The sequence below is a fragment of the Trichosurus vulpecula genome, chromosome 5, assembly GCF_011100635.1.
Source record: "Trichosurus vulpecula isolate mTriVul1 chromosome 5, mTriVul1.pri, whole genome shotgun sequence".
NCBI lineage: Eukaryota > Metazoa > Chordata > Mammalia > Diprotodontia > Phalangeridae > Trichosurus > Trichosurus vulpecula.
In genome coordinates this window covers 194,693,830-194,719,623 of record NC_050577.1, presented here as the reverse complement: position 1 = coordinate 194,719,623, position 25,794 = coordinate 194,693,830, and the positions used below count along the sequence as shown (strand labels likewise).

Sequence of the window (25,794 nt, the reverse complement as noted above, 5' to 3'; positions counted from 1 at the left end):
TATATATGTGTGTGTGTGTGTGTGTGTGTGTGTGTGTGTGTGTGTGTGTATACATACATACATTGTTGTTCAGTCGTTTTCAGTCATGTCTAACTCTTTGTGACCCCATTTGGGCTTTCCTTGACAAGGATACTGTTTGCTATTTCCTTCTCCAGCTCATTTTACAGATGAGGAAACTGAGGCAAACAAGGTTAAGTGACTTGCCCAGAGTCACACAACTAGTAAGAATCAGGTCTTCCTGACTCTAGACCTGGTGATCTATCCACTGGTCACCTAGGGTATGATTTCCCATTACCCTATTCTATGAGGCAAATGGCCTAGCCATGATTATTTAAAAAAACTCAAACCCAGAGATGAAGCTATTAATAAGTATGGAAATGACAGTTAAATGGGATAATTACTGACCTTTCTTTGCAGGTAAAATGGAATTACAACCAAAATCAGTGATCTTCACCACCATTCTGCTGTCCACTACACAGTTAGTAGACTTCAGACGACCATGTACTTCAGTTTTACTGGAGTGCAGATAGGACATCCCCTATCATTGTTCAATTACAAACAGAAAAAAAAGGGAAAATAAAAAGAAAAAAATGAAATATCTGATAGCCTTGGCAATAACTGAAAATTCATAGATATTTCATTTTTAGATTTGTTTTTTTTAATATGTGCCAGACACCATGCTAAGTACCGGGGATATGAAGAAGAGCAAAAAGAAAGATAGTCTTTGTCCTTATTTTCTTTTTTTTTTTCCTACGTATTCCTTTTTTTTTTCACATCCCAAGTGCCTACACCAAAGCTTTGAATTTGTTTAATATTTTTGGTTTTCAGGATTGTTTTTCAAAAGAGTTTGAACTACAAATTTTCTCCCCACTTCTACCCTCCGCCCCACTCCAAGACAGCATATATTCTGATTGCCCCATTCCCCAGTCAACCCTCCCTTCTGTCACCCCACTCACCCCCGTCCCCTTTTGCTTTACTTTGTTGTAGAGCAAGATAGATTTTTATGCCCCATTGCCTGTATATCTTATTTCCTAGTTGAATGCAAAAACTTTTTTTTTGAACATCTGCTTTTAAAACTTTGAGTTCCAAATTCTCTCCCCTTTTCCCTCTCCACCCCGCCCCCGCCAAAGAAGGCAAGCAATTCAACATAGGCCACATGTGTATCATTCTGCAAACCCCTTCCACAATACTCATGTTGTGAAAGACTAACTATATTTTGCTCTTTCCTATCCTATCCCCCTTTATCTAATTTTCTCCCTTGACCCTGTCCCTTTTCAAAAGAATTTGCTTTTGATTACTTCCTCCCCCTATCTGCCTTCCCTTCTATCGTCCCCCCTTTTTTATCTCCTTCCTCCTTCTTTCCTGTGGGGTAAGATACCCAATTGAGTGTGTATGTTATTCCCTCCTCAGGTCAAATCCAATGAGAGCAAGATTCATTCATTCCCCCTCACCTGCCCCCTCTTCCCTCCCAACAAAACTTCTTTTTCTTGCCACTTCTATGCAAGATAATTTACCCCATTCTTTCTCTCCCTTTCTCCCTCTCTCAATATATACCTCTCTCATCCCTTAATTTGATTTTATTTTTTTAAATGTCATCCCTTCATATTCAACTCACCCTGTGCCCTCTGTCTATATATGTATATGTATATACATATATATACATATATGTGTGTGTGTGTGTGTGTGTGTGTGTGTGTGTGTATATATATATATATATATATATCTATTCCCTTCAGCTACCGTAATACTGAGGTCTCATGAATTATACTCATCATCTTGCCATGTAGGAATGTAAACAAAACAGTTCAACTTTAATAAGTCCCTTATGATTTTTCTTTCTTGATTATCTTTTCATGCTTCTCTTGACTCTTGTGTTTGAAAGTCAAATTTTCTATTCAGCTCTGGTCTTTTCACTGAGAAAGATTGAAAGTTCTCTATTTTATTGAAAATCCATATTTTGCCTTGGATCTTCATACTCAGTTTTGCTGGGTAGGTGATTCTTGGTTTTTATCTTAGCTCCATTGACCTCTAGAATATCATATTCTAAGCCCTTTGATCCCTTAATGTAGAAGCTGCCAGATCTTGTATTATTCTGATTGTGTTTCCACAATACTCAAATTGTTTCTTTCTGGCTGCTTGTAGTATTTTCTTCTTGATCTGGGAGCTCTGGAATTTGGCGACAATATTCCTAGGCGTTTTCTTTTTGAGATCTTTTTCAGGAGGTGATCGGTGGATTCTTTCAATTTCTATTTTATCCTCTGGCTCTAGAATATCAGGGCAGTTCTCCTCAATAATTTCTTGAATGATGATATCTAGGCTCTTTTTTTGATCATAGCTTTCAGGTAGTCCAACAATTTTTAAATTCTCTCTCCTGTATCTATTTTCCATGTCAGTGGTTTTTCCAATGAGATATTTCACATTGTCTTCCACTTTTTCATTCCTTTGGTTCTGTTTTATAATATCTTGATTTCTCATGAAGTCACTAGCTTCTACTTGCTCCAATCTCATTTTTAAGGTAGTATTTTCTTCAGTGGTCTTTTGGACCTCCTTTTCTATTTGGCTAATTTTGTCTTCTCCTCATTGGCTTTTTGGAGCTCTTTTGCCATTTGAGTTAGTCTATTTTTTAAGGTGTTATTTTCTTCAGTATTTTTTTGGGTCTCCTTTAGCAAGTCATTGACTTGTTTTTCATGGTTTTCTCGCATCACTCTCATTTCTCTTCCCAATTTTTCCTCTACTTCTCTAACTTGCTATTCCAAATCCTTTTTGAGCTCTTCCATGGCCTGAGACCAGTTCAAATTTTTCTTGGAGGCTTTTGATGTAGGCTCTTTGACTTTGTTGATGTCTTCTGGCTGTATGTTTTGGTCTTCTTTGTCACCAAAGAAAGATTCCAAAGTCTGAGTATGAATCTGAGTCCATTTTCACTGCTTGGCCCTGTTCCCAGCTAACTACTAGACCCTTTAGTTTTTTGTCAGGATATGACTGCTTGTAGAGTAGAGAGTACTTTGTCCCAGTCTTGAGGGGCTGTACTGTTGTTTTCAGAGCTATTTCTACACAGCAAGCTCTGCCATACCAGCGCTCCACCTCCCTCAAGAACTGCCAACCCAGACTGAACTCAGATCTTAAGCAGGTTCTGCACTCCCACTCTGATCCTCCACTTAATTCCTCCCACAGGTGGGCCTGGGGCTGGAAGCAACTGCAGCTGTAGTTCTGTCCTCAGAGCTGCACCATCTCTGCTATCGCCGGGGTGGTACCTGAACCTCAAACTCCTTTCGCTCTGTCCCCGCAGCTTTTCCCACCAACCTTCTCTGTTGTCTTTGGTGTTTGTGGGTTGAGAAGTCCGGTAACTGCCACAGCTCACTGATTCAGGGCACTAGGTCCTTTTCTGCCCAGTTCCAGGTCTGTTTGGTCTGAGTGCAGCCTACACTTCTCTGCTCCCTTCCATTCCCCGCTTTGTGTGCTAGATCTTACCCAGCAACCATCCAGGCTGTCCTGGGCTGGATCCCTGCTTCCCTCTGCTATTCTGTGGGTTCTGCAGTTCTAGAATTTGTTCAGAGCCATTTTTATAGGTTTTGGAGGGACCTGGTGGGGGAACTCATGCAAGTCCCTTTTTTTCCAGCTGCCATCTTGGCTCTGCTCCCCGAGACGTGTTTTTCTTTTAAAATAGTGAACAAGTTCAGAGCACATAATGAATACAGTCATCTTCCAGTTCAGTTAATTAAACTTTTCAGTTCATTTAACTCAATTGAAATCAGAAAGTGTGTATTGAGGACCTGCTATGCGCCTAGCATTGCACACATATTTTTCTCAGCATATAAGGCCTAAGAGATATACTAACAATGCAATGGAACTTTGGTTATCTTCGGGATAATCAGATGAAGAGTTTAACTTCAATTTCTCATTAACAAAAGGGCATTAAGTTTCCATAATGAAAGGGGAAATGCTCTAGAAGGGAGGTGACAAGGGTGTTTTAATTTCCTTCACCACTTCCTTTGTGTTGTTGAGTTGCTTCATTTCTCTGGGCGTTGGTTCTCTAAACTTACCTCTCTACAACTCAGTCACTGCTCCCAGTTCTGCCCTCTCAGGCCAAACTGAACAAGTCTAATTGACATTCCCCATTTCAGCCTTTTAATTTCTTGAAGATGCCTCTATTGTACCTCCTGGTCTCAACCCACCAAATCTTCCCTTCTCTTGACATAACATCCCCAGTTCCCTCATTATAATATTTAAGATACAAGGATTTGGACCAAATGATTTCTTGTGGTCCTTTCTGATTCTATGATCTATGATTCTATGCCTCATTCTATCATAGAAGTCCTATGTTCTCCATCCCCTGGTGGCCATGAGTGTTGTAGCTGCTTTTCTGCATCATAAGATATGAAATTAACTTCTCATTTTACCCTGGCAAAGTTCTTGCCATCCACCCTGCTTCCCCACCCTTTGTACCACTGTACTGCCAGACACAATGCTCTGGGGGGAAGGGAGACCTTAACTCTTTCATCTTTGGCACTCCCACTCTAGGGTCTATGATGTTTTAATTGATGAGTAAATCAATATAAAACCCACAACTAAATAGACTACAAATAACTAGACAGCCTCAGTCATGCTTCATATTTTACTCCAGGCATCTTGCCATCTGCTCTGCTGCAGGCCCTTCTAAACTACCAGACTTCCAGACTCTTCCCTGGGAGACTTTAATCCACTCAGTTTTGGAACTCTGACTTTGTTCATATTGTCCTGATTGGTTAACACGTGAATGCAAATTCATGTGACTAAATGGGCCCCATGTTTAATCATGCTTCATATTCTACCCTAACCATCTTGTTACCATGAAACCAAAGGAAGATTCTGAAGATCACCTGGCAGGATAAGGTACCAGACACTGAGTTCCTTACTCGAACTAAACTGCCAAGCATTCAAACTCTGCTTCAGAGAGTGCAACTCCGATGGGCTGGCCAAGTGGTTCAAATGCAAAATGTACGCTTGCCAAAAAGACTGTTTTATGGAAAACTCACACAGGGCAAGTGTTCTCATGTTGGTCAGAAGAAGAGATACAAAGGCACTCTCAAGGTCTCTCTTAAGAACTTTGGAATTGATTGACATGAGAGACACTGTCACAGGACTGCTCAGCATGGCGTGCCCACATCAGAGAAATTGCTGTGCTCTATGAGCAAAGCAAAATTGAAACAACTCAAAGGAATTGCAGGATGTACAAATTTAGAGTATGCTCCCCAACTGTTCACATGGACTATTTGTGCGTGACTTGTGGTAGAGCATTCCGAGCTCATATTGGTCTGATCAGCCATAGTCAGACACATTGAAACTTAGCTCTAGCATGGTGATGTCATTTTGGTCCTCTTTGAGAACAAAGGACAACAACCAAGCCCATTCTCCCTTTCCCCTTCTTCCTCTTCTAGTAGTTAGCACAGTGCCTGGCACATAGTAGGCACTTAATAAATGCTGACTGAGGAAATGTAATCAAATCAATACTGCATGGATACTAGAGGGAGTCTGTCAATGGCTCCACTCATTCCTGTGATTTACCAATTCAAAGCATCCCTTCCTAACTTCTGCTTCTCTATGTGTGTTGCCTCCCCAATTAGAATATAAGCTCCTTGAGGGCAGGGCCTATATGTTTTGTATTTGAATCTAGCACTTGGCATCAGTGCTTGGCATGTAATAAGTGCTTAATCAGTGCTTTTCGTTTTTTCTTTCATTCCCCTTCCTGGAGGAATTGGGAAAAAACTGGAATTTATCTGAGATAGTAGTTTACTGTCCCATTGGTGATCTGGTATTTTAGTATTTTTTAAAAATCTGTTGTCCTGGGTCTATTAAAAGAGAAAGTATGGAAAGTGGAAAGAACTGTAAATTTTGGAATCAGAGCACCTAAGTTCACAAAATAGATCTGTCACCTCTTAGCTATGTGACCTTGGACAAGTCACAGAATCACAGACTCTTGGAGTTGGGAGGACTTCAGTGTCTATCTAGTCTGAACTGTGCCTGGCCAGGAGCCCTTTCTACAACCTGCTTGATGAGTTGTTGTCTGATTTCTCCTTGAAGACTTCCAATGAGAGCAAAAAAAAAAACCACCTTCCAGGGCTGATTGAATTGTTCAATTGATTGAGTTGTTAGCAAGTTTTCCTAGCTTTTAGGCTAAACTTACCTCTCTACAACTCAGTCACTGCTCCCAGTTCTGCCCTCTCAGGCCAAACTGAACAAGTCTAATTGACGTTCCCCACTTCAGCCTTTTAATTTCTTGAAGATGCCTCTATTTTACCTCCTGGTCTCAACCCACCAAATCTTCCCTTCTCTTGACATAACATCCCCAGTTCCCTCAAATCATAATCATAGGGCATGATTTCAAGGCCCTTCACTATCCTGTTCCTCATCCTTTAAACCTTCTCTAACTTATCAATGCTATTGCTCAAATGTGGCACTCAGAAATGAACATAAATTAACATAAAACACAAGATGTGGTTTGGCCAAAGGAGAGTACAGTGGATTTTATTATAGATGTAACTAGGTGTTGTAGTGGAGAGAGTGCTAGGCCTGGAGTCAGGAAGACTCCTCTTCCTGAGTTCAAATCCAACCTCAGATGCTTACTAGCTGTATGACCCTGGAAAAGTCATTTAACCTTATTTGCCTCAGTTTTTGTAAAATGAGTTGCAAAAGGAAATGGCAAACCACTCCAGGGTCTTTTCCAAGAATAACCCAAAGGGGGTTATGAAGAGTTGGACACAGCTGAAACGACGGAACAACAATAACAAGGCCAAATAACTGGTATTAGAACCTTCTGTTCCTTACTATACTATGGCTGCCACCTAGAAAGAAAATTTTTCTTTCAGGTCTAGAACTTATTCAAGGGCCAGTCTAGCCTTCATTGCCATATTCTTCAAGAAATTTGCCCAGTAAAATTGTTGGGCCTCCCCTACCTCCAACATATAACCATATTCAATTAAACCAACATTCACTAAAAATCAACTATGTGCAAAGCACTATGCTAGTTGTGCATCATTTATTCAACAAACATTTATCAATCTCCTACTCTGTACTAGATGAGGGACAAGTACCAAGATGCAAAGACAAAAATGAAAGAGTTCCTGTGCCCAAGGAACTTACTTTCTATTGGGAGAACAACTTTATCCAGAGAAGTAAATACAAAATACATGAAGTCCACCACTCACATGCTACTTAATATTATATTCAGAAACTATACCACCAATCATGCCTCAAAAGGCAGAAGGGCATAGCAAATTTTAGAGAACTGGAAGGGGGCATTTCTTAATAATTAAGCTTAACACTTTATTAGGAAAGTATAAACTTTATTTGATATGTATTAGGGATTATTTTTATAGCCATTTAATATAAGAATAAGAAATGAATGAACTTTGTCTGATTCACATCCAGGTTGAAAACTATAATGCCTTGAATATAGAGTAGAGATGACAACAAGATACATTTTTGTCTAGGTAAGTTATAGAAGTATGCTTAATGTTAGTAAGACATGCACCTACCTTGGCAATGTCATACATAACAGAGATTTTAAACTCCCAGTCCATGAAGGTGCCATCAGGGTAGGAGATTGTATCATTTAAAACTTCCTAAGTGAGATTAAAAAAAGAAAAAGGTTATTGGTGGCAAGGAAGGATGTTACTCTTAACTTATTCTCCAAATGAAGATGCCTCGAATAGCAAAGATTAAAATGGGACAATATAACCTGGAGTTTTCTTGAAGAGTTTTTAAAAAATTGTCAAAGTATATTTGATCAGTAGGAAGACTTACAAGGTAAGCCATAACAATATAGCTTCTAGATCTTTCTCTATCTTTTCATTTCTGGGAAAGGGTTGAGAGCTGGCATTTCATAAGCTGGTAGCGCCACGGTGAGTTTCTCGTGCCATACTTAAATTAAGGTCCCCAAACAGCAAAAATAACAACAAAACTATTGTAAAATTCATCAATTAAATGATACAGAATTATTTCCAAAAATATCAGTGAAGAAAGCATCCCAGCATTTTCCTTTAATGAAAAGCATAATAACTCTACTTAAACCAAGGAAGAATAAAGCAAAAAAAAAAATAAAGACAACCATAGACCATTATCACCAATGAATGTGGTAAGTCTCTTATGTCCTTCCCACGTAGGGCTGATATGTGGTCCTTTGAATATATACCTCCTTACCTCTTTGTGTGTTTTTTCCTGCTTCTAGGAGAAAGAATACTGGAGCATATTGTGAGTTTGGAAATATTGGAAGTCCAGTGACAGGAGTCCAAGTCAGCATTTACTGTGAGCCAAGTCACCAGCATAGCTTTAAGGAGTGGGAGCCAAGCCCAGCAGTAGCTAAGAAGCCGACTTAGCCAGCAGTAATGACAAATTTGAAAGTGAGGGTGGAATGCTCAAGGTAGCTACTTTACATCTTGGCCTACTCTCCTCAGAGACTTAGGGGATATAGAGGAGAGCATGCCTTCAAGTGTTGGAGGGGGGAAATGGTTTGTAACTTTTGTTCTTGTGTCTTCTCAGTAAATATCTGGGTTTGTAAAAGCTAATTGCTGTTATTGGGTTAAATGATCGAGCACTAATCACTAGGAGTTAACATTGGGGGTAACAGCAGGATGGTGGCTCACCCCAGTAGCATTAAGAGGCAGCCACCCACCGGCCCTCACAGGTATGCCTAGAACCCTGAGAGGGTGATGTAGCCACAGTCCTCTGGGGACCTGGATTGTCAGTGGAAGAGTTGGAATAGGGATCCCCAGAGCTTATAAAGGTTCCAGTGTGGTTCCAATCTCTCATTGTAGATAAAAGATGGAAAACCACACAAATTTCCCCTTTCTGTTCTTTTGCAACCCTCATTTGTGCTTCTCATTCAAGTAACCCAGAAAGACTGATTGTTCAAAATCTGAGTGACTGCTCTGTGGTCAGCTGAATGGCAGATCAAGGCTGCAGTCTCCAAAATCCATATTTAGAAGGTCCTCTATAGCAGCTTTCTCTGGACTCCATCAATAGATAGGCTTTTTTGCTCTTTCAGAACCATAGTAAAGTATTTGAAGCTGAATAAAGAAGGGATCTGAAAAGACTGGTTCCTTACCCGAAGGGATCCCCTCTCACAGTATTCAATCACTCCAAAGATCATGGTGTCAATCTTCACCGTACCATAGAACTTGGTCAGGTTATAGTAGTCAACCTGGAGTAACTAGGATAACACATTTTTACACTTAGTAAAACAACCAGAGAATCCCAATAGAGCAGTAAGTAATGTGGTGGCATAAAAATGTTTTTTATTCCTTTGAGGTCCCTTATGATTAAGCCTTTTAGCATAGGAACTCTAATGAACACAATGACCAAGCACAATTCCCACAGACTCGTTCATCAGGAAATATGCTTTCCATCTCCAGATACAGATGTGATGGACTCAGAGTAGAGATTGAGGCTTTTAAAAAATATGGCCAGAGAAGGAATTTGTTTTCTTTGACCATACATTTTTGTAATAGGTTTTGCTTTTCTTGCTTTCTCAATGGGTATGAGGGGTGGGGAGGAATTGGGAGGGAGAGAATGTGAATTTGAAACTAAAATAAAATTGAATTTTTTTAAAAAAAAAAGTTAATAAAATGAAATACTCACTTATCCCAAATTCCTCTGTTTGTTAATATTAAACATGGTTATGAGATTAAATATCATTAAACATGATATGAATGACTGTTCAGAGGATTCAGAGCTAGAAGGAACCTCAGAGATCTTAGAGTTAACCCCTTCCTGTCTGCAGATAAGGTAATATCATAAAATGGAACAACAGGGATAAATAGAAATTCTTACAGTTGGATTACAAAAATCAATGGTACAGATAAGGAGGCAGGAGAGATACAGCTAGACAATATTTTTAAAAGATCTAGAGGTTTTGGTGAAGGGCAAACACATTATTAATCAATAGAATGATATGGTGCCCAAGAAAGTCAGTGCAATCCTAGCCTACATTTATAGAATCATAGTATCCAGAACAAGGGTCTTGATTGTCTTTGTATATTCTAAGTCTGATCAGGGCACACCTGGAGCATTGTGTTAAGCTCTGAGGACTATATTTTATTTTTTAAATAGTATTTTATTATTTTTTTTACCAATTACATATGTTTTAACATTTTTAACATTTAAGCAATTTTTAACATTCTTTTCTAAAATTTTGAGCTCCAAATTTTCTCCCTTCTTCCCTCCCTTCTTCCCTATGTGAGAGGGTAAGCAATTTGATATAGATTATACATGTGGGATAATATTTCCATATTAGTCATGTTGTGAAAGAAAACATAGACACTGCCCCCCCAATACCCTCCCACATGCAATAAAGCAAAAAATAGTATGCTTTGATCTACATTCAGACTCCATTAATTCTTTCTCTGGAGGTAGGCAGCATTTTTCATCATGAGTCCTTTGGAATTATCTTGGATCATTGTATCACTGAGAATAGCTAAGTCATTCACAGTTGGTCTTTGTACAATATTGCTATTATCGTGTACAATGTTCTCTTGGTTCTGCTCATTTCACCTTGCATCAGTTCATGTAAGATTTTCCAGGTTTTTCTCAAATCATCCTGCTTGTCATTTCTCATAGCACAATAGTATCCAATTACAATCATGCTCCACAACTTGTTCATCCATTCCCCAATTGATGGACATCTCCTCAATTTCCAATTCTTTGTCACCGCAAAAAGAGCTGCTATAAATATTTTTGTAAATGCAAGTCCTTTTCCATTTTCTTTGATCTCTTTGGGGTACAGACCTAGAAGTGGTATTGTTGGTTTATAGGCCTTTGGGAATAGTTCCAAATTGTTCCCCAGAAAAGTTGAATCAGTTCACAACTCTACCAACAGTGCATTAGTGTCTCAATTTTCCCACACCCCTGCTAACATTTATCATTTTCCTTTTCTGTCATATTAGCCAATCTGATAGGTATGAGGTGGTACCTCAGAGTTGTTTTGATTTGCGTTTCTATAATCAGCAGTGATGTAAAGCATTTTTTCATATGACTATAGATAGCTTTAATTTCTTCATCTGAAAACTGCCTGTCCATATCCTTTGACCATTTATCAATTGAGGAGTAATTATATTCTTATAAATTTCACTTAGTTCTCTATATATTTGGGGAATGAAACCTTTATGAGAGAAACTTGCTGTCAAAACTTTTTCCCAGCTTTCTGTTACCTTCTAATCTTGGCTACAAGGAATATATTTTTTTAAAGGCTTTCAAGCTGAGGCTAGCATATACTCAGAATAATACTGTGAAAGTTAATTGAAGGAAATGGGGATGTTTGGCCTATAGAAGAGAAGACTAACAGGGGAAACATGATATAACTTCAAATATTTAAAGTATTGGCCTATGATTTGTTTGGAATTCAGAATTAGATTTATTTTGTTTGGCTCCACAGAACAGAACTAAAAGCAATGAGAGAAAGTCACAAGGAGACAGATTTGTGGTTGCTATGAGGGAAGAATTCTTTCCATCAGAGATATCTAAAAGTAGAAGAGGTTGCCTGAGTAGGTTGTGAGTTCTCCATCTCTGGAGACTGTTGATCTGAAACTTGTTGGAGGTTCTTTTAATCCAGGGTTGGAGGTTTTGGTTTGGGTGGGGCCTAAGTAACCTCTGAGGTCCATTCCCACTCTGGGATTCTATGGTTCTAAAACACAGGTAGCAAGGAGCAGGGCTGGGTTTCCAATTCAGTTCTTCTGAGCTCATTGGGTTTTGCCTTTTACACCACCAGGTTAGCATGCAATCTGAGAGTCTGAGATCAGTAGAATACTTTGAATGCTGAACTGGTCCGCAAATTAAGAAGTTTGTTTCAGCCACACACACACACACACACACACACACACACACACACACACACACATCCCACCCCTTACGTTCCCCACGTCCCTTTATGCCAACTAGCAATATCTTCAAGGAATTCCCAGTGAGGAAAAGAGTGTGGTTGACAGTGCCCCTGATCTCCTCTTCCCACCTTTGACCACTATCTGCAGTGACCTTAAGGCTTTAGGGAAATAAATGGAGTTGCTCTTAACAAAAATGATGGGAAACCCATAATTTGGTTTTCAGAAGGGAATAATCACTTACCTTATTCAAGTCTATCTTTTGCCTCTCAGTGAAATTGCCATCATTGTGTTTGAGATCTTTAAGGATCACCACCTGCCAAGAACAGACCAGTTACAGTCAGGAGATTTGCCCTTGTGGTGTAACCTTGGCTTTGACAAAGATTGGTCCTATCTTGGACCGTAACACTTCTAACTCTACAAGATTTAAGTGTCTGTGTCTACAGCAGAGCTAATCTAGGTGCTCAGTACTCTCAGGAACTCTATCTCTCCCTCCCCTCCTTATGTGCATGCATGCATGCTTATGCATGTGCGCGCACACACACACACACATTGTGTCTTGGGAAGATGCCCAGGTGATTGTAGCTCTGCAGCTCATGTAACAGAGCTCTTATCTTTTCCATCCTCATCTACCCCTGGGAAGGATCCACTTGAGCATTTTCAGGAACCTCCAGCCCTAGGCTGCTGGCTCTAAAGGCTCAGCATTGGGCTTTAGCTAAGGTAGAAGCCCCAAAAGCCAGAATCATAATGATCCCTTCTCATCCATCATTTAAACACACACGTGTTCCTTAATAAGAGGTCAGAGAAAAGAAAGAAGGATGAAGTCCAACTACCTTTTTGTCGTATTTCCCTTGACGTAACCTTGTAACTGCGTCACGTCTCTTGTCTTCATCAATCTGGTACAAAGGAAAAGGTTATTCATTCTAGAGGCATACTATCATGGCCAGACCAAGCTCATCTAGCATTAAATGCATTATGGGGATTCTTTTCTTACATGGGTGAGACTAGGTAACTCTTGAGCTCTTAAGTATAGTAAGTGGGCTTGCTGTCGGTGGTGTTGCTTTTGGTATTGGTGGTGGTGTTGGTGTTGGTATTGGCACTGGTATTGGTGTTAATGTTGGCATTGGTGGTGTTGGTGGTGTTGGTGTTGGTGTTTGTTTTTCCCTATTTTTGTATCACCAGTGTTTAGCAAAATGCCTGGCACATGGTAGGAAGGACGGAAACAAGCACGTATTAAGTGCCTACTATGTGCTAAATGCTTTACAAATATTACCTCATTTGTTTCTCATAATAACCCTAGAAGATAGGTATTAGTATTATTACTACTTTGCAGGTGAGGCAGAAAGCTAGGTGACTTGCCCAAGGTCACATATCTAGTAAGTGTCTAAGGCCACATTTGAACTCATGTGTTTCTGACTCCAGGCCCAGCATACTATCCACTGAACCACATAGCTGCTTCTAGTAGGCACTCTATAAATATTCGTTGGCTTTTTGACTTAACTTCCAAGTGTCAAATTATATTTTTGTGTGACTGCAGAAGCTATATAACTTGCCTATAATGCTACACCCATCATTTGTTTCAGGGTAGCCAGTAAGATAGCTCAACTCTGAGATAGTCCCACCTTCCCTGGGCCATGGTCAAGAACTTTCTGCTTTCCCACCCCTTTATTCACCACCCCATTTCAACTGCACCTACTTCCCTCTGCTTGTATAGGCTTAGGCAGATTAAGTAGCATTAAGCAAATAATGTAAGATCCTCAATTATTGGGTCAATTCTGGTCCCAAGCAGGAGATAAAGAGTAAGATTTTAATTAGGCTGATAATTTCCATGCTTTCTGCTGTCTTCCCATGTTGGATCCCTCCCCTAGGTTATCACTCTTGGGATCTCTCCATTAGCCAAAAGCTATTAATATTTATATAGTGTCACCTGTAAACTAGACAGCATGTCAGATGTCACAGAAGGGATTTTAGCAGTGGAGGGGAGATTGAAGTAGGTGACTCTAAGGTCTCTTCTAAAATAATATGAATTCTCAAATTTGGGTCCAGACAGACCCTTTTGTCTAAATTGGGTGGAGGCAGACCCTTTTATCTAAAATGCCCAAGGGTGGGCTGGAGTTATAAAGATAGTCTCTCTGTCCAAGGGTGACATGATGTCACTCTCAGCCCCTTGTTGTAATATTCATTCTCTCATTAATTGCTAACCAATCGGGGTTGATTCCCACCTGGGGAACATCTACTCTTGGAAGGGTATATAAACTGTGAGCCTGCCACCTTGATTGTCTTTAGTCTAAGAGAGAGACAGCATCCTTTTATTGCCCATCCTTTTATTAAAATGCTGGCATTATTAATAAAATGATTAAATTACCCAGAAGAAAATATAATTCTATCATTTCTTCCATATCTGTCTGTTATTACACAGATGCTATATCTGGCTTTCCTTTTTCCCCCAGTCTCTTAGCCTGGGTTACTTGTCTTGGTTGACCTTACTAGTCTTGACCCTTTGCATGCCTGGACAGATGGTAACTATCTTTTTCTCCCTGTCCCAGCTGTTTCCTTTGAATTTTACCTCTGAGCCACCTAAGCCACCTGCCAATTCCCCTTCTGTACAGGTAAAACTCCAGATTCTGGACCTCCAAATCCTATTGCCACCCAAGGCCCTGTGTGATATGAACGCCTATGTGCTCTTTCCTATTGCTTCCTCATTCTATCCTATAAGATTATCTACCCAGGGTCTTGTTCCTCTCTCACACTAAGTGAGATGACTTGGATAAGGCACTTCAAAAGCCTTTAATGGCTATATAAATGCTAGCTTTTATTAGCCTTGGTATTAGCTATTATTACTATTCTCATAAAATAACAAGGCGACTCAAACGATAAAGCGCTGGGTCTGGAGTCAAAAGACCTGAGTTCAAATCCAGCTTCAGACACTTGCTAATTGTATGACCTTGGACAAGTCACTCAACCTCTGCCTGCCTCAGTTTCCCCATTTGTAAAATGGGGATAACAATAGCACCTGCCTACCAAATGAGATAACATTTGTAAGGTATTCTGAAGACCTTAAAGCATCACATAAATACTATTATTCTTGTGTTAATCTTGGATAATCTGAAAAATGAATTAATATTTATTATTAATTCATATTAATTGTTATTGTAGCTTAATGTGTTATCTTTCCTAGGACTAGGTACATTTTAATAATAATTCTATTATGAAAATGATAATAACTAGCATTTATGGAGTGCTTTTAGGTTTGCAAAGTACTTTACATATGTCAACTAACTTTAAAAAGGGAACTCCTTTATACAAGACAACAGGATGCAGTGCAACACAACATTTATTAAGTACCAACTATGTGTAGTGCACTGTGCTAGAAGTTGGAAGGGATACAAAGTTGAGATAAGAAATTAGGCCTGCTCTCAAGGAGCTTATAGTCTAGTAACAGCTTAGTCCAAAGGAATGAACTATAGGAATTTCAACTAGGGTGGTAGGTGGTTAAAGAGACCTTTGAGGGGCAGAAGTAGAGCTGACCTTGTACACAGGTACAGTAGGGATGGCCTACAATGGAGGTGTCAAATACACAACCTGAAGGCAGAATGAGACCCACAGCACTTCTTAGTGCGATGGGAAACACATTAAGATGTGATTGTGAAATATTTAAAAAAATAAATTAAAATATAAAAAATAATGTTAATATGTGGCTTTTAGGTTAATATGCCCCCACAGGGATGCTCATTTATGGTTTACTGACCCATTTTTATTTGAGTCTGACACCACTGACCTACAAGTTATGATTTAAGTGGCTTTGTAAGATTTCTGCCCATACCCCACTCCCACTCCCAAATTTCTTTTATTGCTGTTGTTCAGTCATGTCTGAATCTTCGTGACCCCATTTGGGGTTTTCTTGGCAAAGATGCTGCAATGGTTTGCCATTTCCTTCTCCAGTTCATTTTATAGGTGAGGAAACTGAGTAAACCAGGTTAAGTAACTTACCCAGGTTCATACTGCTAGTAAGTGTCTGAGGCCAGATTTGAACTCAAGAAGAGTCTTCTGGGCTCCAGGCATGGCTCTGTATCCACTTCACCACCTAGCTGCCCCTAAAATTTATCTTATATCCTACTTAAACTATACTCTATATGGGGCATTTCTACTGTCAGATGTTCACTTTGGTTCTTGCTCTAAAAATGCCAACATCTCTGGGAATATTAAGGGAGCAGGCTCATTCATTTATACTTTGGTGGGAATTAGTTTAATCAGCTCATTTTCCTCTTAATATCTAGTTGAGATTAGCCAGTTTTGGTGGTGGTTGGAGAAGGAAAGACACCATTTTGAAATAAGAGACATTGATGAGAGGAGAGCACACCTGGGTGGATCTGGACTGAGCATCTGGAGGGCAACATGAGGAGAATGAAGTCTGACAACACTGATCATGGAGTAGTGACGTCTTTTGGTTATCAGAGAGTATTGATCAGGCAACAATGGTCATTGATGAGCTGGTTAGGCCCTGCTCAAAAAGGTGGTTTGGGGGACCTTAGGGTTTGTTGATTTGTTTTTTAAGAGAAACAAATGCCCCAGAGTGGCATCAATGTCCTGCACTGATTTTCCATAAAGAATGACCCAAGGATGGGCCAGAGCCAGTTCACACTGGCTCCTGAGAGCCAAATTTTCAGTGTGAGTATTTACACCTTGGAAATAGGCAAATGCTACAAATAAGTGCTTGATTTATTGTTTTATCAATTGTCACTCTAGTCTTAAGAAAGTGATGGAAAAAATGCTGATAACTGATTCAACTGAAAGTGTGTCCTACAGTCATTTTTTCTGACAGTTGGATGTTAAACATTTACCAACACACCCCTGAATGAAATTCTCACCTCAGAATCTACAGAAAGTTATTATTAAAATGCAAATATGTTACCTGAGAAACATAACATACTAAGCCATGAGCATCTACTAACACAGCACCAGCACCAATGAGTTTATCAAAATTAGTTTCCATCCAGAAAAGCAGAAATCAAGACCCTGGGGGATTGGGGGCGAATATAAAAAAAATTCTACTGTCGAAAGGTAGGGAGAGGAAAGGTAACACATTTGTCTAGCATTGGCCATGGTCTTAGGAGATTATATGCAAAAATTTACCCATTCTTGATATTCTTAAAAAGAAAGAGAGTTGGGAAGGGTTTTGACTTACCTTTAGGCTCACATGGCTGGTCTCATTAGTCTCCAGAAGCAAGATCTTTTCTGTTGGAATATGGGACCACTTCTTCTGACGAAGTTCGTTATTCTTTCTATTTGTCCTTTACATAAATAGAACTGGTCAGTTGCTGGCTATCGGCAACCATGTCATACAACCTCATAGTATTCAAAGTAGTTTGGAACATATTAATTCTCCCAGGCATTCCTTATTAATTGGTGTGGTGAAATAGGGTGGACAAATGGTTTACCTCTATGTTCTCCAAAATGTGGCATAAGGGTCTTACAGTAAAGCTTTCTGTTGAACCTTAATGCCCCCTTGTTAGCCCTGGCTCTGAGCCCCCTCTTCTCCTTTTGATAGAATCATAGACCTGTAGAGTAGTAATGAACCATAGACATCATCTTACTCAACCTCCTGCCCACTTTACAGATGAGGAAGCTGAAGCCTAGAAAGGACAAATTTTTGTTTCGACTTGGTTTGTTTATTTTTTCCCCATACTCACATAGTGAGCTAGAGAAAAGATGGGACTAAAATCTAAATCTCCTGACCCTCAGGTCTAGTGCACTTTTCACTCTGCCAACATTGAAAAATAAAAGAGAAAGGTCAAGAAATGAGAGCCTTAAAGATAAATTTTAATTTGAAAATTGTCAAAGAACAGATGAACCAGTTTGGGTAGATACCTGTAACTTATACAAAAACAGTATTGCCCTTACAACTATTTCGTACACCTGAACTAGACTGCCTCTGAGATTTCTCACTGATCACTCAACTGCCATGCAGAAAGCCTGGGCTCTTTCAGCAGGAGGGCCAAGGTCTCTTAACTGTCTATAAGGGAGCCTAACATGGTAGAAAGAGCACTGGACTTGTAGTCAGAAAATCTGGGCCCAAATCAGAGCTCTGCTATTAAACAGCATGAACTTAGACAAGTCACAAACACATGGGGCATCAGCTTCCCTCATTTATAAAATGAAGGGGTTGGGCTAGATAATCTATAAGACCCCTTCCAGCTCTGACATTCTGAGAATCTCTGAAATGGCACATGGTTGGATATTTAGCCAGGTGTTTGGGGTCCCAGCGAATGCACACTTGCTCACCCCAATCATGACTAAGAACATTCCAGCTTCTAATCCCACGAATGCCGAATGACTGTCATGTTGGAAAACAGGGCCTCACAAATCATTAGTGTCTTTTCTTACACAGAACGGGGCTTCTTAAACTTTTTCCACTTGTGACCCCTTTTCACATTTAGCTGGTGTTTGTTGGTGTTGTCATTGCATGGCCTGAGGGCATGTGCAATGCAAAGTGCGCATGCTGTGTGTTCAGAACCAAGGCTGTAGTGAAGTAGCGCGTGCTTCCAGAAACACCTTGGATTCATTAAGCATTTGATTTTTAATTCATTTTTGGTTGTTGTGCTTTCAGAAATCTTTTACTGTTGCCAAATTTTACACCACTCCATATGGGGTCACAGCCCACAGTTTAAAAAGTGTTGAATTGTCATAGAACACTGCCATGGAAACCAGTGGGAGTAAACCTCCCCTCTGGGAGCTCTTTTGTTCATCAATAATCTTCATTTCTGATACTTAGGGCTGTCAGCAAATTCTGTTATCTCTCTACAACTATCTACTTCTTCGAGATTTATTTTTACCTTAGTTTCCCTTATTTGGGCCACCATGTTAAGAAAAAATATTTACAGCCTTATTCTAGATAAGTTTCCTTCCCCAAAGTTCTCAATTTGGGAAGTTACAGGAGGCCACTAATTCTCCTTCTTGATCCACCCAAAAATAAAGACCCTCCCAAACACTGTATTTCCCCTTGTCCATTGGTGGAATAGCTAAGCACAATGCTCCATCATGTTGGGGAGAAGGTTATTGTCGGGTTCCCTGTATAAACCTCCAAATAACAAACTAGAAGGGTGAGATCCTTGGCTGATTAAAGAATCTATAATACACACAAAGCAGACTACGTCTGGGCCACTAGGTGATGAAGTGGACAGAGCGCCAGACCTGGAATCATGAAGACTCATCTTCCCAAGTTCAAATCTGGCCTCAGACACTCACTAGCTGTGTGACCCTGGGCAAGTCACTTAACCCTGTTTTTCTCCATTTCCTCATCTATAAAATGAGCTGGAGAAGGAAATGGCAAACCACTCCAATATCTTTGCCAAGAAAACCCCAAATGGAGTCACAAAAAGTTGACTATGACTGAAATGACGGAACAACAAATTATAGTCCAGGCAGGGTTGCAGAAAGGGATTGTGATAGGAGCAATATCCTAATTCCTCCCTGTGTAGGTAAGGCCAGTTTTTATTAAAAAGGTATTGGGTCCTTCCTCAAGATTTGGATGGCTGGGGAAAACAAAGGCTCGGCTTGTTATCATTGCTTCCTAGTTTCTGAGCATGAAGCAGCCATAAGGAGCATCAGGTGTTCTCTCTAATCACTGAGGACACCTCAGCCTAGGGAACTTCTTCAAATTAAATCAACCTGAGACATCTTCAATGCCTCTCCTCCTGCGACAGGTAAGTAAATCTCCTTTTGTTAACTGTTGAATGATCTATGTATGTCTTATCTTCATTCAATATTAAACCTAAGCTACCAAAGGACTGGCCTCAGTTAGGTCCATACCAGAATAGGGGTGTTCTTGTTTATTAAATATCCTGGTTAAAAGAAAATCGTGCATAGACTACACATGGATAACCAGTCTTTAAGTCATTTCTCTATTAAGTCAGAATTAATTTTAAAACCATATATACACATATATACATATACAGTTATCCCTTCTACATCATGCCTTTCCCCATTGCAAATTTGATATATTGCGGGTTGGCATAAGAAATTAAATGAGATGATGGAAAATGCTGCCCACATCCAGAGAAAGAACTATGGAGTCTGAATGTAGATCGAAGCATATTATTTTCTCTCTTTTTTTCTTTCTCATGGTTTTTCCCTTTTTTCTGATTCTTCTTTCACAACATGACTAAAGTAGAAATATGTTTAATATGATTGTACATGTATAGCCTACACAAGATTTCATGTCATCTTGTAGAGAGGGGAGGGAAGGGAGAGAGAAAACAATTTGAAATTCAAAATCTTGTAAAAGCACATGTTGAAAACCATTTTTACGTATAATTAGAAAAAATAAAATACTATTAAGTGTAAAAATAAAACAAAATGAAATATTGAAGTATATTCAATCACATTGTTTATGCTAAAATAATAAATATTGTTCATATATTTTAAAAAAAGAAATTAGATGGGAATCTTGGGGGTAATTTTGCAGAAGCTACAGATGACACACAAAGCCCAGCAGATGATACAGAAAAAGTTTAGAAACTCAGAAATGCATAAAATATATGTATAGTATTGTATAATATCAACATATTTTATCTTTTAATACCATAATAATTCAGATCTCTTCTCTGGTATGAAGGGAGAGCCAAAACATTTTACATAGATTTTTCAGATCACAAGAGAACCGCACAATGTGGAAGATTTAACTCTATCTGTCTATCTATCTATCTATCTATCTATCTATAGATAGATAGACAGATATATCTGTGTGTATATATAGATATATATATGTATATATATAGATATATATATAGATATGTGTATATACATACATATAGATATGTAATATATACATATAGATATATACACAATATATACATATATCAACACATACACACATAGATATTATATAAAATATATACATAAATATACATATAACACACACACAACTATACAAATATGTACTGCAGTAGACAATGTGATGGCTCCAGAATTGAGTAGGAAAAAGAAAGAGAGCTGGACTCCATCTGAGAAACAGCACAGATCTCAAGCTAATCCTGACACAAGAATGTAGCCTTTAAACATTAGTACCCACCCAGAAAGGTAGCATGACCTGGTGGATCAAGAGCTGCCCCTGGACTCAGGAAGACTTGGGTTTCAGGCCTCCCTCTGACACCCACTGCCAGGTGGCCCTGAGTGAGTCCCATAACCTCTCTGCCTCAGGCAATTCTTTGCATCTTTAAGTTGCAGAGAAGGTGCCCATCTGCTTTGGTAGGAGGAAATTGCTCACCCCTACCTCCTTGTGGTAAAGAAATCACAAGTCTGGTTAAAAAAAAATCCTCTCCTGCTATATGGTTATGAGTCATGGAACACCACGGTATTTGAAGAATCAAAATTGTGGATAACTCAAAGAGAATGCAAAGGCATAAATTGGCTGCAACATTTTACTGAGAGTAGCTTGCATGCAAGTAGTAGAATAAAAGATATCATCCAAGAAATGTATGATTTGAAAAGGAATCACAGAAATGGGCTGATTCTTAAGTGGGAGTGAGGTATGACTGATGGAGAGTTAAAGCACACTACTCCATGGTCTTGGTGCCCCCACATTGCCGCCATGGCAGTGATGGTGGTGGCTGTATTTGCCTCCATGCCAGGTTTATGCCCACATCTTTACTTTCTGGCATAACTGCTTATGGGGGAGCATTGCTTGGGGCTTCTGGCCAGCTCACCCTATTTAGTATGCTTCAGTCTAGTCCATGCCCTCAGGCATTTGCACAGACTAGAGCAAATTTGTCAATTAGTATGGCCAAATTAGTCCATATGAGAGTTATTTCCTGAAGAATCAATTTGAAGAATGTTGGGGGATTTCCATGCTGGCTGGTAGGAACCCATTTCCAGCTTCTATACATCTCTGCTAACTAGAAAAGGACCTACACAGACACACATACAAATATACTATATAGTATAGCTATAGATATATAGATACATGTAGAAATCGATGTCACAGGGCACTGGCCAATGAGGTTCTGTCCTTAGAGCATGCACAGTATGCCTTCCTCATTCCAATCCAAGGGGAGGCCTGATGGGCCTGTTTCTGGGCATACAAATTCTGCTTCAGTATAGGGAGTTTCCACAGTGGTGGTTCCCTGAACTTATGATAAAATCATAAGTAGGTCCAGATATCCCCACAAAATGAATAAAGGAACAGATTAGTTGATGTCTGTGGAATTTGTTGTCTATATGAGGAACATAATAAAGCATAATTATAAGAAGGAGCTATACTACTGCCACTTCTATTGTGCTATAAAGTTTGTAAAAAGGTTTACATACATCAGCTCACATGAACCACATAAGGACTGAGAGGCTGGTACTAAAGATAATATTATCCTCATTTTACAGACAAGGAACCTGAGAATCAGAGAGGCTGAGTCTTATCCAAGGTCCTACAACTAGTAAAATATCAGAAATGAGATCTGGGAGGCATCAAGGTATATTCAGAAGACCCGGTTCAAATCCTGTCTCTAATATTTACTACCTACGCGACCTAGAACAATTTGCTAGACCTTTTCAGGTCCCAGTTTCCTCCTCTGTTATTCAGAGTAATTATTTAGAGTAATTAATTGATTTAGATTATCCAGATTAATTAATTTAGAATATTATTTAGAGTAATTAATTAATTAATTGGATTATCTCTGAGGTCCTGTCCACGTTTAGATCTAATTACTAGACTTTATGAACTCGTGTCTTCATGTCATCTCATGTCACCGTGCTGCCTTGCGTGGAAGTATGGATTATGATAATTCTGAATAGTAGGAGGTATACGTAGGTGTGTGCAGGTGTGTGTGTGTGTGTGTGTCTGTGTGTGTGTGTGTGTGTGTGTGTGTGTCTGTGTGCTGCCCCAGACAAGAGAGGTGGTACCTGAACACCAGTAGAGCAATGAGTAGTACCAGTATAATGGCTCCTGTAAGTGCAAAGAGAGCAATCAACAGGATTTCAGGGTCTATGGTAGAAAAGACAAAGAATAACACATTACTAAAAATCATTGAGAAGGAACCTTTAAAAGCATTTATTTTTAAAATCACAGTTGTCAAATGCTACTTAGAGGGAAAGCAAGAGTCTAGGTTTTTCTCCAAACTTTTTCCTGAACATTGGCTCATCTTTGGCCTCTACATATGGTCTTTTCCCTACCCTTAGAAGAAACTGCATCATTACACTACTTCATTGGACGTGGGAGAGGTAGGGGAGAGAAGGGGGAAGGATGATGCTGCCACCTCTGTACTACATATCTCTTCTCTCTTATCAAAAATTTTGTTGAATCTTTTTAAATCAGGGCATGTAGAGCTATATGGCATTAAAATTATTTTTCCAGCATACGTATAATTTTGATGATAGAAATGCTGCACCAAAAAATAAGAATAACTAACATTTATGGAGCTCTTACTTTGTGCCAGGCATTGTGTTCAACATTTTACAATGATTATCTCATTTCATCCTCACAACAACCCGATTATTATCCTCCTTTTACAGATGAGGAAACTGAGGCAAACAGAGGACTTGTCTGGGGTTGCACAGCTAGTAAGTGTCTGAGGCTGAATTTGACCTCGGTTCTTCCTGACACCGGGCCCAGCACTCCATCCACTGTGCCACTTAATTGTCCCAATAGATAGAAAGTGACTATGTCTAGGCAATGCTAGAAGAGGAAGATGGAAAACTATAGGAGTGATCCTTTAAAAAGTAAATAGAAGTATTGGACAACTTAAAAAATTTTTTTTTCTGTGTTTTCTCAAAGACATTGACTACCTAGAGTATATCTAAAGGAAGGCAATCAGGTGAGGGGACTAGAAGTCATGCTATACAAAGAATGAAAATAGATGGGTTAGATCAATGATGCTAGACTCAAATTGAAACAGATCCCTGCAAGCTGCATATTGACTGAGAAAACCTCAAATTAACATTATCTAAGTTGTATTGTATTTTTATGTATTTGTTAAACATTTCCCAATTACATTCTAATCTGGTTCAGGGAGCACTCAGGAGCTGGGTTTTCTGGGCTGCTAGGCTAGATGACAATATGGTTACAAAGATTCAGAATGGGTTGAATGACCATACCCAAAGATTATTATTATTAGGTTGATAGAATGATTCAAGATGGACTCTAATGAAGTGCTTCATGGATCTGTCCTTGGTCCTGTGCTGCTTAATATTTTTCACGAATAACATAATTGAAGGTACTGATAACATGCTTATTGAAACTGCAGATGACATGCATGAAACTAGATGGGGTAGCTAACAGACTGCATGAGAGAATCAGAATCCAATAATATCTGAGTAGGCTAGAATGATGGGCCAAATCTAATAAGATGAAATTTAATGGGGACAAATTTGAAGTCCTGCATTTGGGTCCAGTGATCATCTTCACAAGATAGGGAAGGTTTGGTAGACAGAAGGTAGTCTGGAAAAGATCTGGTGATTTTAGCTCAATATAAATCAATGACTCAACATGGCAGCCAAATAAGTTGAAAAAGGAAGTAGGAATGCCTAACCTGAAGAGATCTGTAGGGAGAGTCTAAGATTTCCAAAATCACAGATAAAAAAGGTATGTCTTATTCCCAAATAGCAGCATAATCCCAATCCCAAGTGAGGTAATAGAGGTCAATATTTTATTCACAGGCAATATTTGCCTGAGAATATTCTCCTAGAATTAATTCATTGAGAACCTTCTAAAGTGTTTTGTAGTTGGGCCACCCATTAGTTGGTGTTTAATCCTATAGGAACCATGCTAAAATTAATCTCAATTTCTTCTATACTTTAACAATAAGGCAGGCTCCATCAGCCCATATCTGACCAGGTTGGAAACCCCCAATGCCAATATAAGTAATTCCTTAGTATCCCTTCCCCCTAAATTCATGGGCTTTTAGATAAAACTCTAGACCAGAGAATCAGAGACTAAGAAAGGCTTTCTGGGACTGGTTCAATGTCATCCCCAAGCAGATTTTCAGACAAAGCTCTAGTTAGGGTGTTTGAAAGTGGAATGGAAAGAAGTTATTTTGTCTCCAGCTGTATTTCACCTACATAGCATATTGGCAAATCTAATATTTAAGGTAATATGTTTAAGATTAAAACCCTAGAAACACAGGCCATGTTAAACAATGGGATCTATTCATTGCTATCAGAAACTAGTTTAATAGGTGAAAATGCTTACTTACCTTTTCCTGGTTCACCACTGGGAAGTTTACGATTCTTCCACATGAGATCAGGGCTGCTCTCATACCAAATGGTCTTATTTAGATGAGTGTCATAGGACAAAAGAACTTTGTACTGTGGCCATAAATGAAAAGAAAGCCAGCAAAAAAAAATACACTTTGTTAGACCTTTATGAAACAGTGAAATCAAGAGATTCAGGGGAACAATTTACATGATTACCACAATCATGTAAAGGAGAACTGCTTGGGAAGATTTTGGAGTTCTGATTAATGCAGTGACCAATAGCAATGCTGGAAGACTGATAAAGTTAAAGTATGTATCTAGGAGTGTGCTGGTAAATGTTTAACAACTGGCTCTCAAAAAAATATACACAGAACATACTTTTAAATTTAATCTGCATTTTCTCCATCACTTTAAGTCTAGACAACAAAAATGACTATAAATCAAGCCCTGATGTATAGTATTTGCAGATCTCTAGGGTATGAATACTCACACTCTCTGACCAATATGAGATGACTGCACTATACTTCTATCTCCCACCTCTAGTGAGAGAGTCAGTGGACTAAAGATGCTGAGGACTCATGTAGTTTTAGATAAGGCCAAAATGTAGATTTATTTTCTTGATTATAATTATTGGTTACAGTTTGGGAGGTTGGGGTGGGCAGGGAGTTGATAGGTATTGAGAGTGATGAAAACATAAAGAAAATCAATTAAACAACAGAGAAGGAAGTTCAGAAGGGGACACAGACAAGCAGCTTTGTCACTGTTG

At 39.2% G+C, this 25,794-nt stretch overlaps 1 protein-coding gene across 2 annotated transcripts in view; it reads right to left on the bottom strand.

Annotated features, from left to right (window-relative positions):
* GUCY2C (guanylate cyclase 2C) overlaps positions 1-25,794 on the bottom strand; it is a 118,858-nt gene that overhangs the window by 35,125 nt on the left and 57,939 nt on the right. For both annotated transcript variants that reach the window (XM_036760341.1, XM_036760342.1), the window contains 8 exons: positions 25,028-25,139; positions 22,740-22,821; positions 17,032-17,137; positions 12,680-12,742; positions 12,091-12,162; positions 9,080-9,184; positions 7,512-7,598; positions 406-538 (listed from right to left, as the gene is read on the bottom strand). In XM_036760341.1, the coding sequence (XP_036616236.1) occupies positions 406-538; positions 7,512-7,598; positions 9,080-9,184; positions 12,091-12,162; positions 12,680-12,742; positions 17,032-17,137; positions 22,740-22,821; positions 25,028-25,139 (760 nt within the window). The remainder of the gene's footprint in view (positions 1-405; positions 539-7,511; positions 7,599-9,079; positions 9,185-12,090; positions 12,163-12,679; positions 12,743-17,031; positions 17,138-22,739; positions 22,822-25,027; positions 25,140-25,794) is intronic.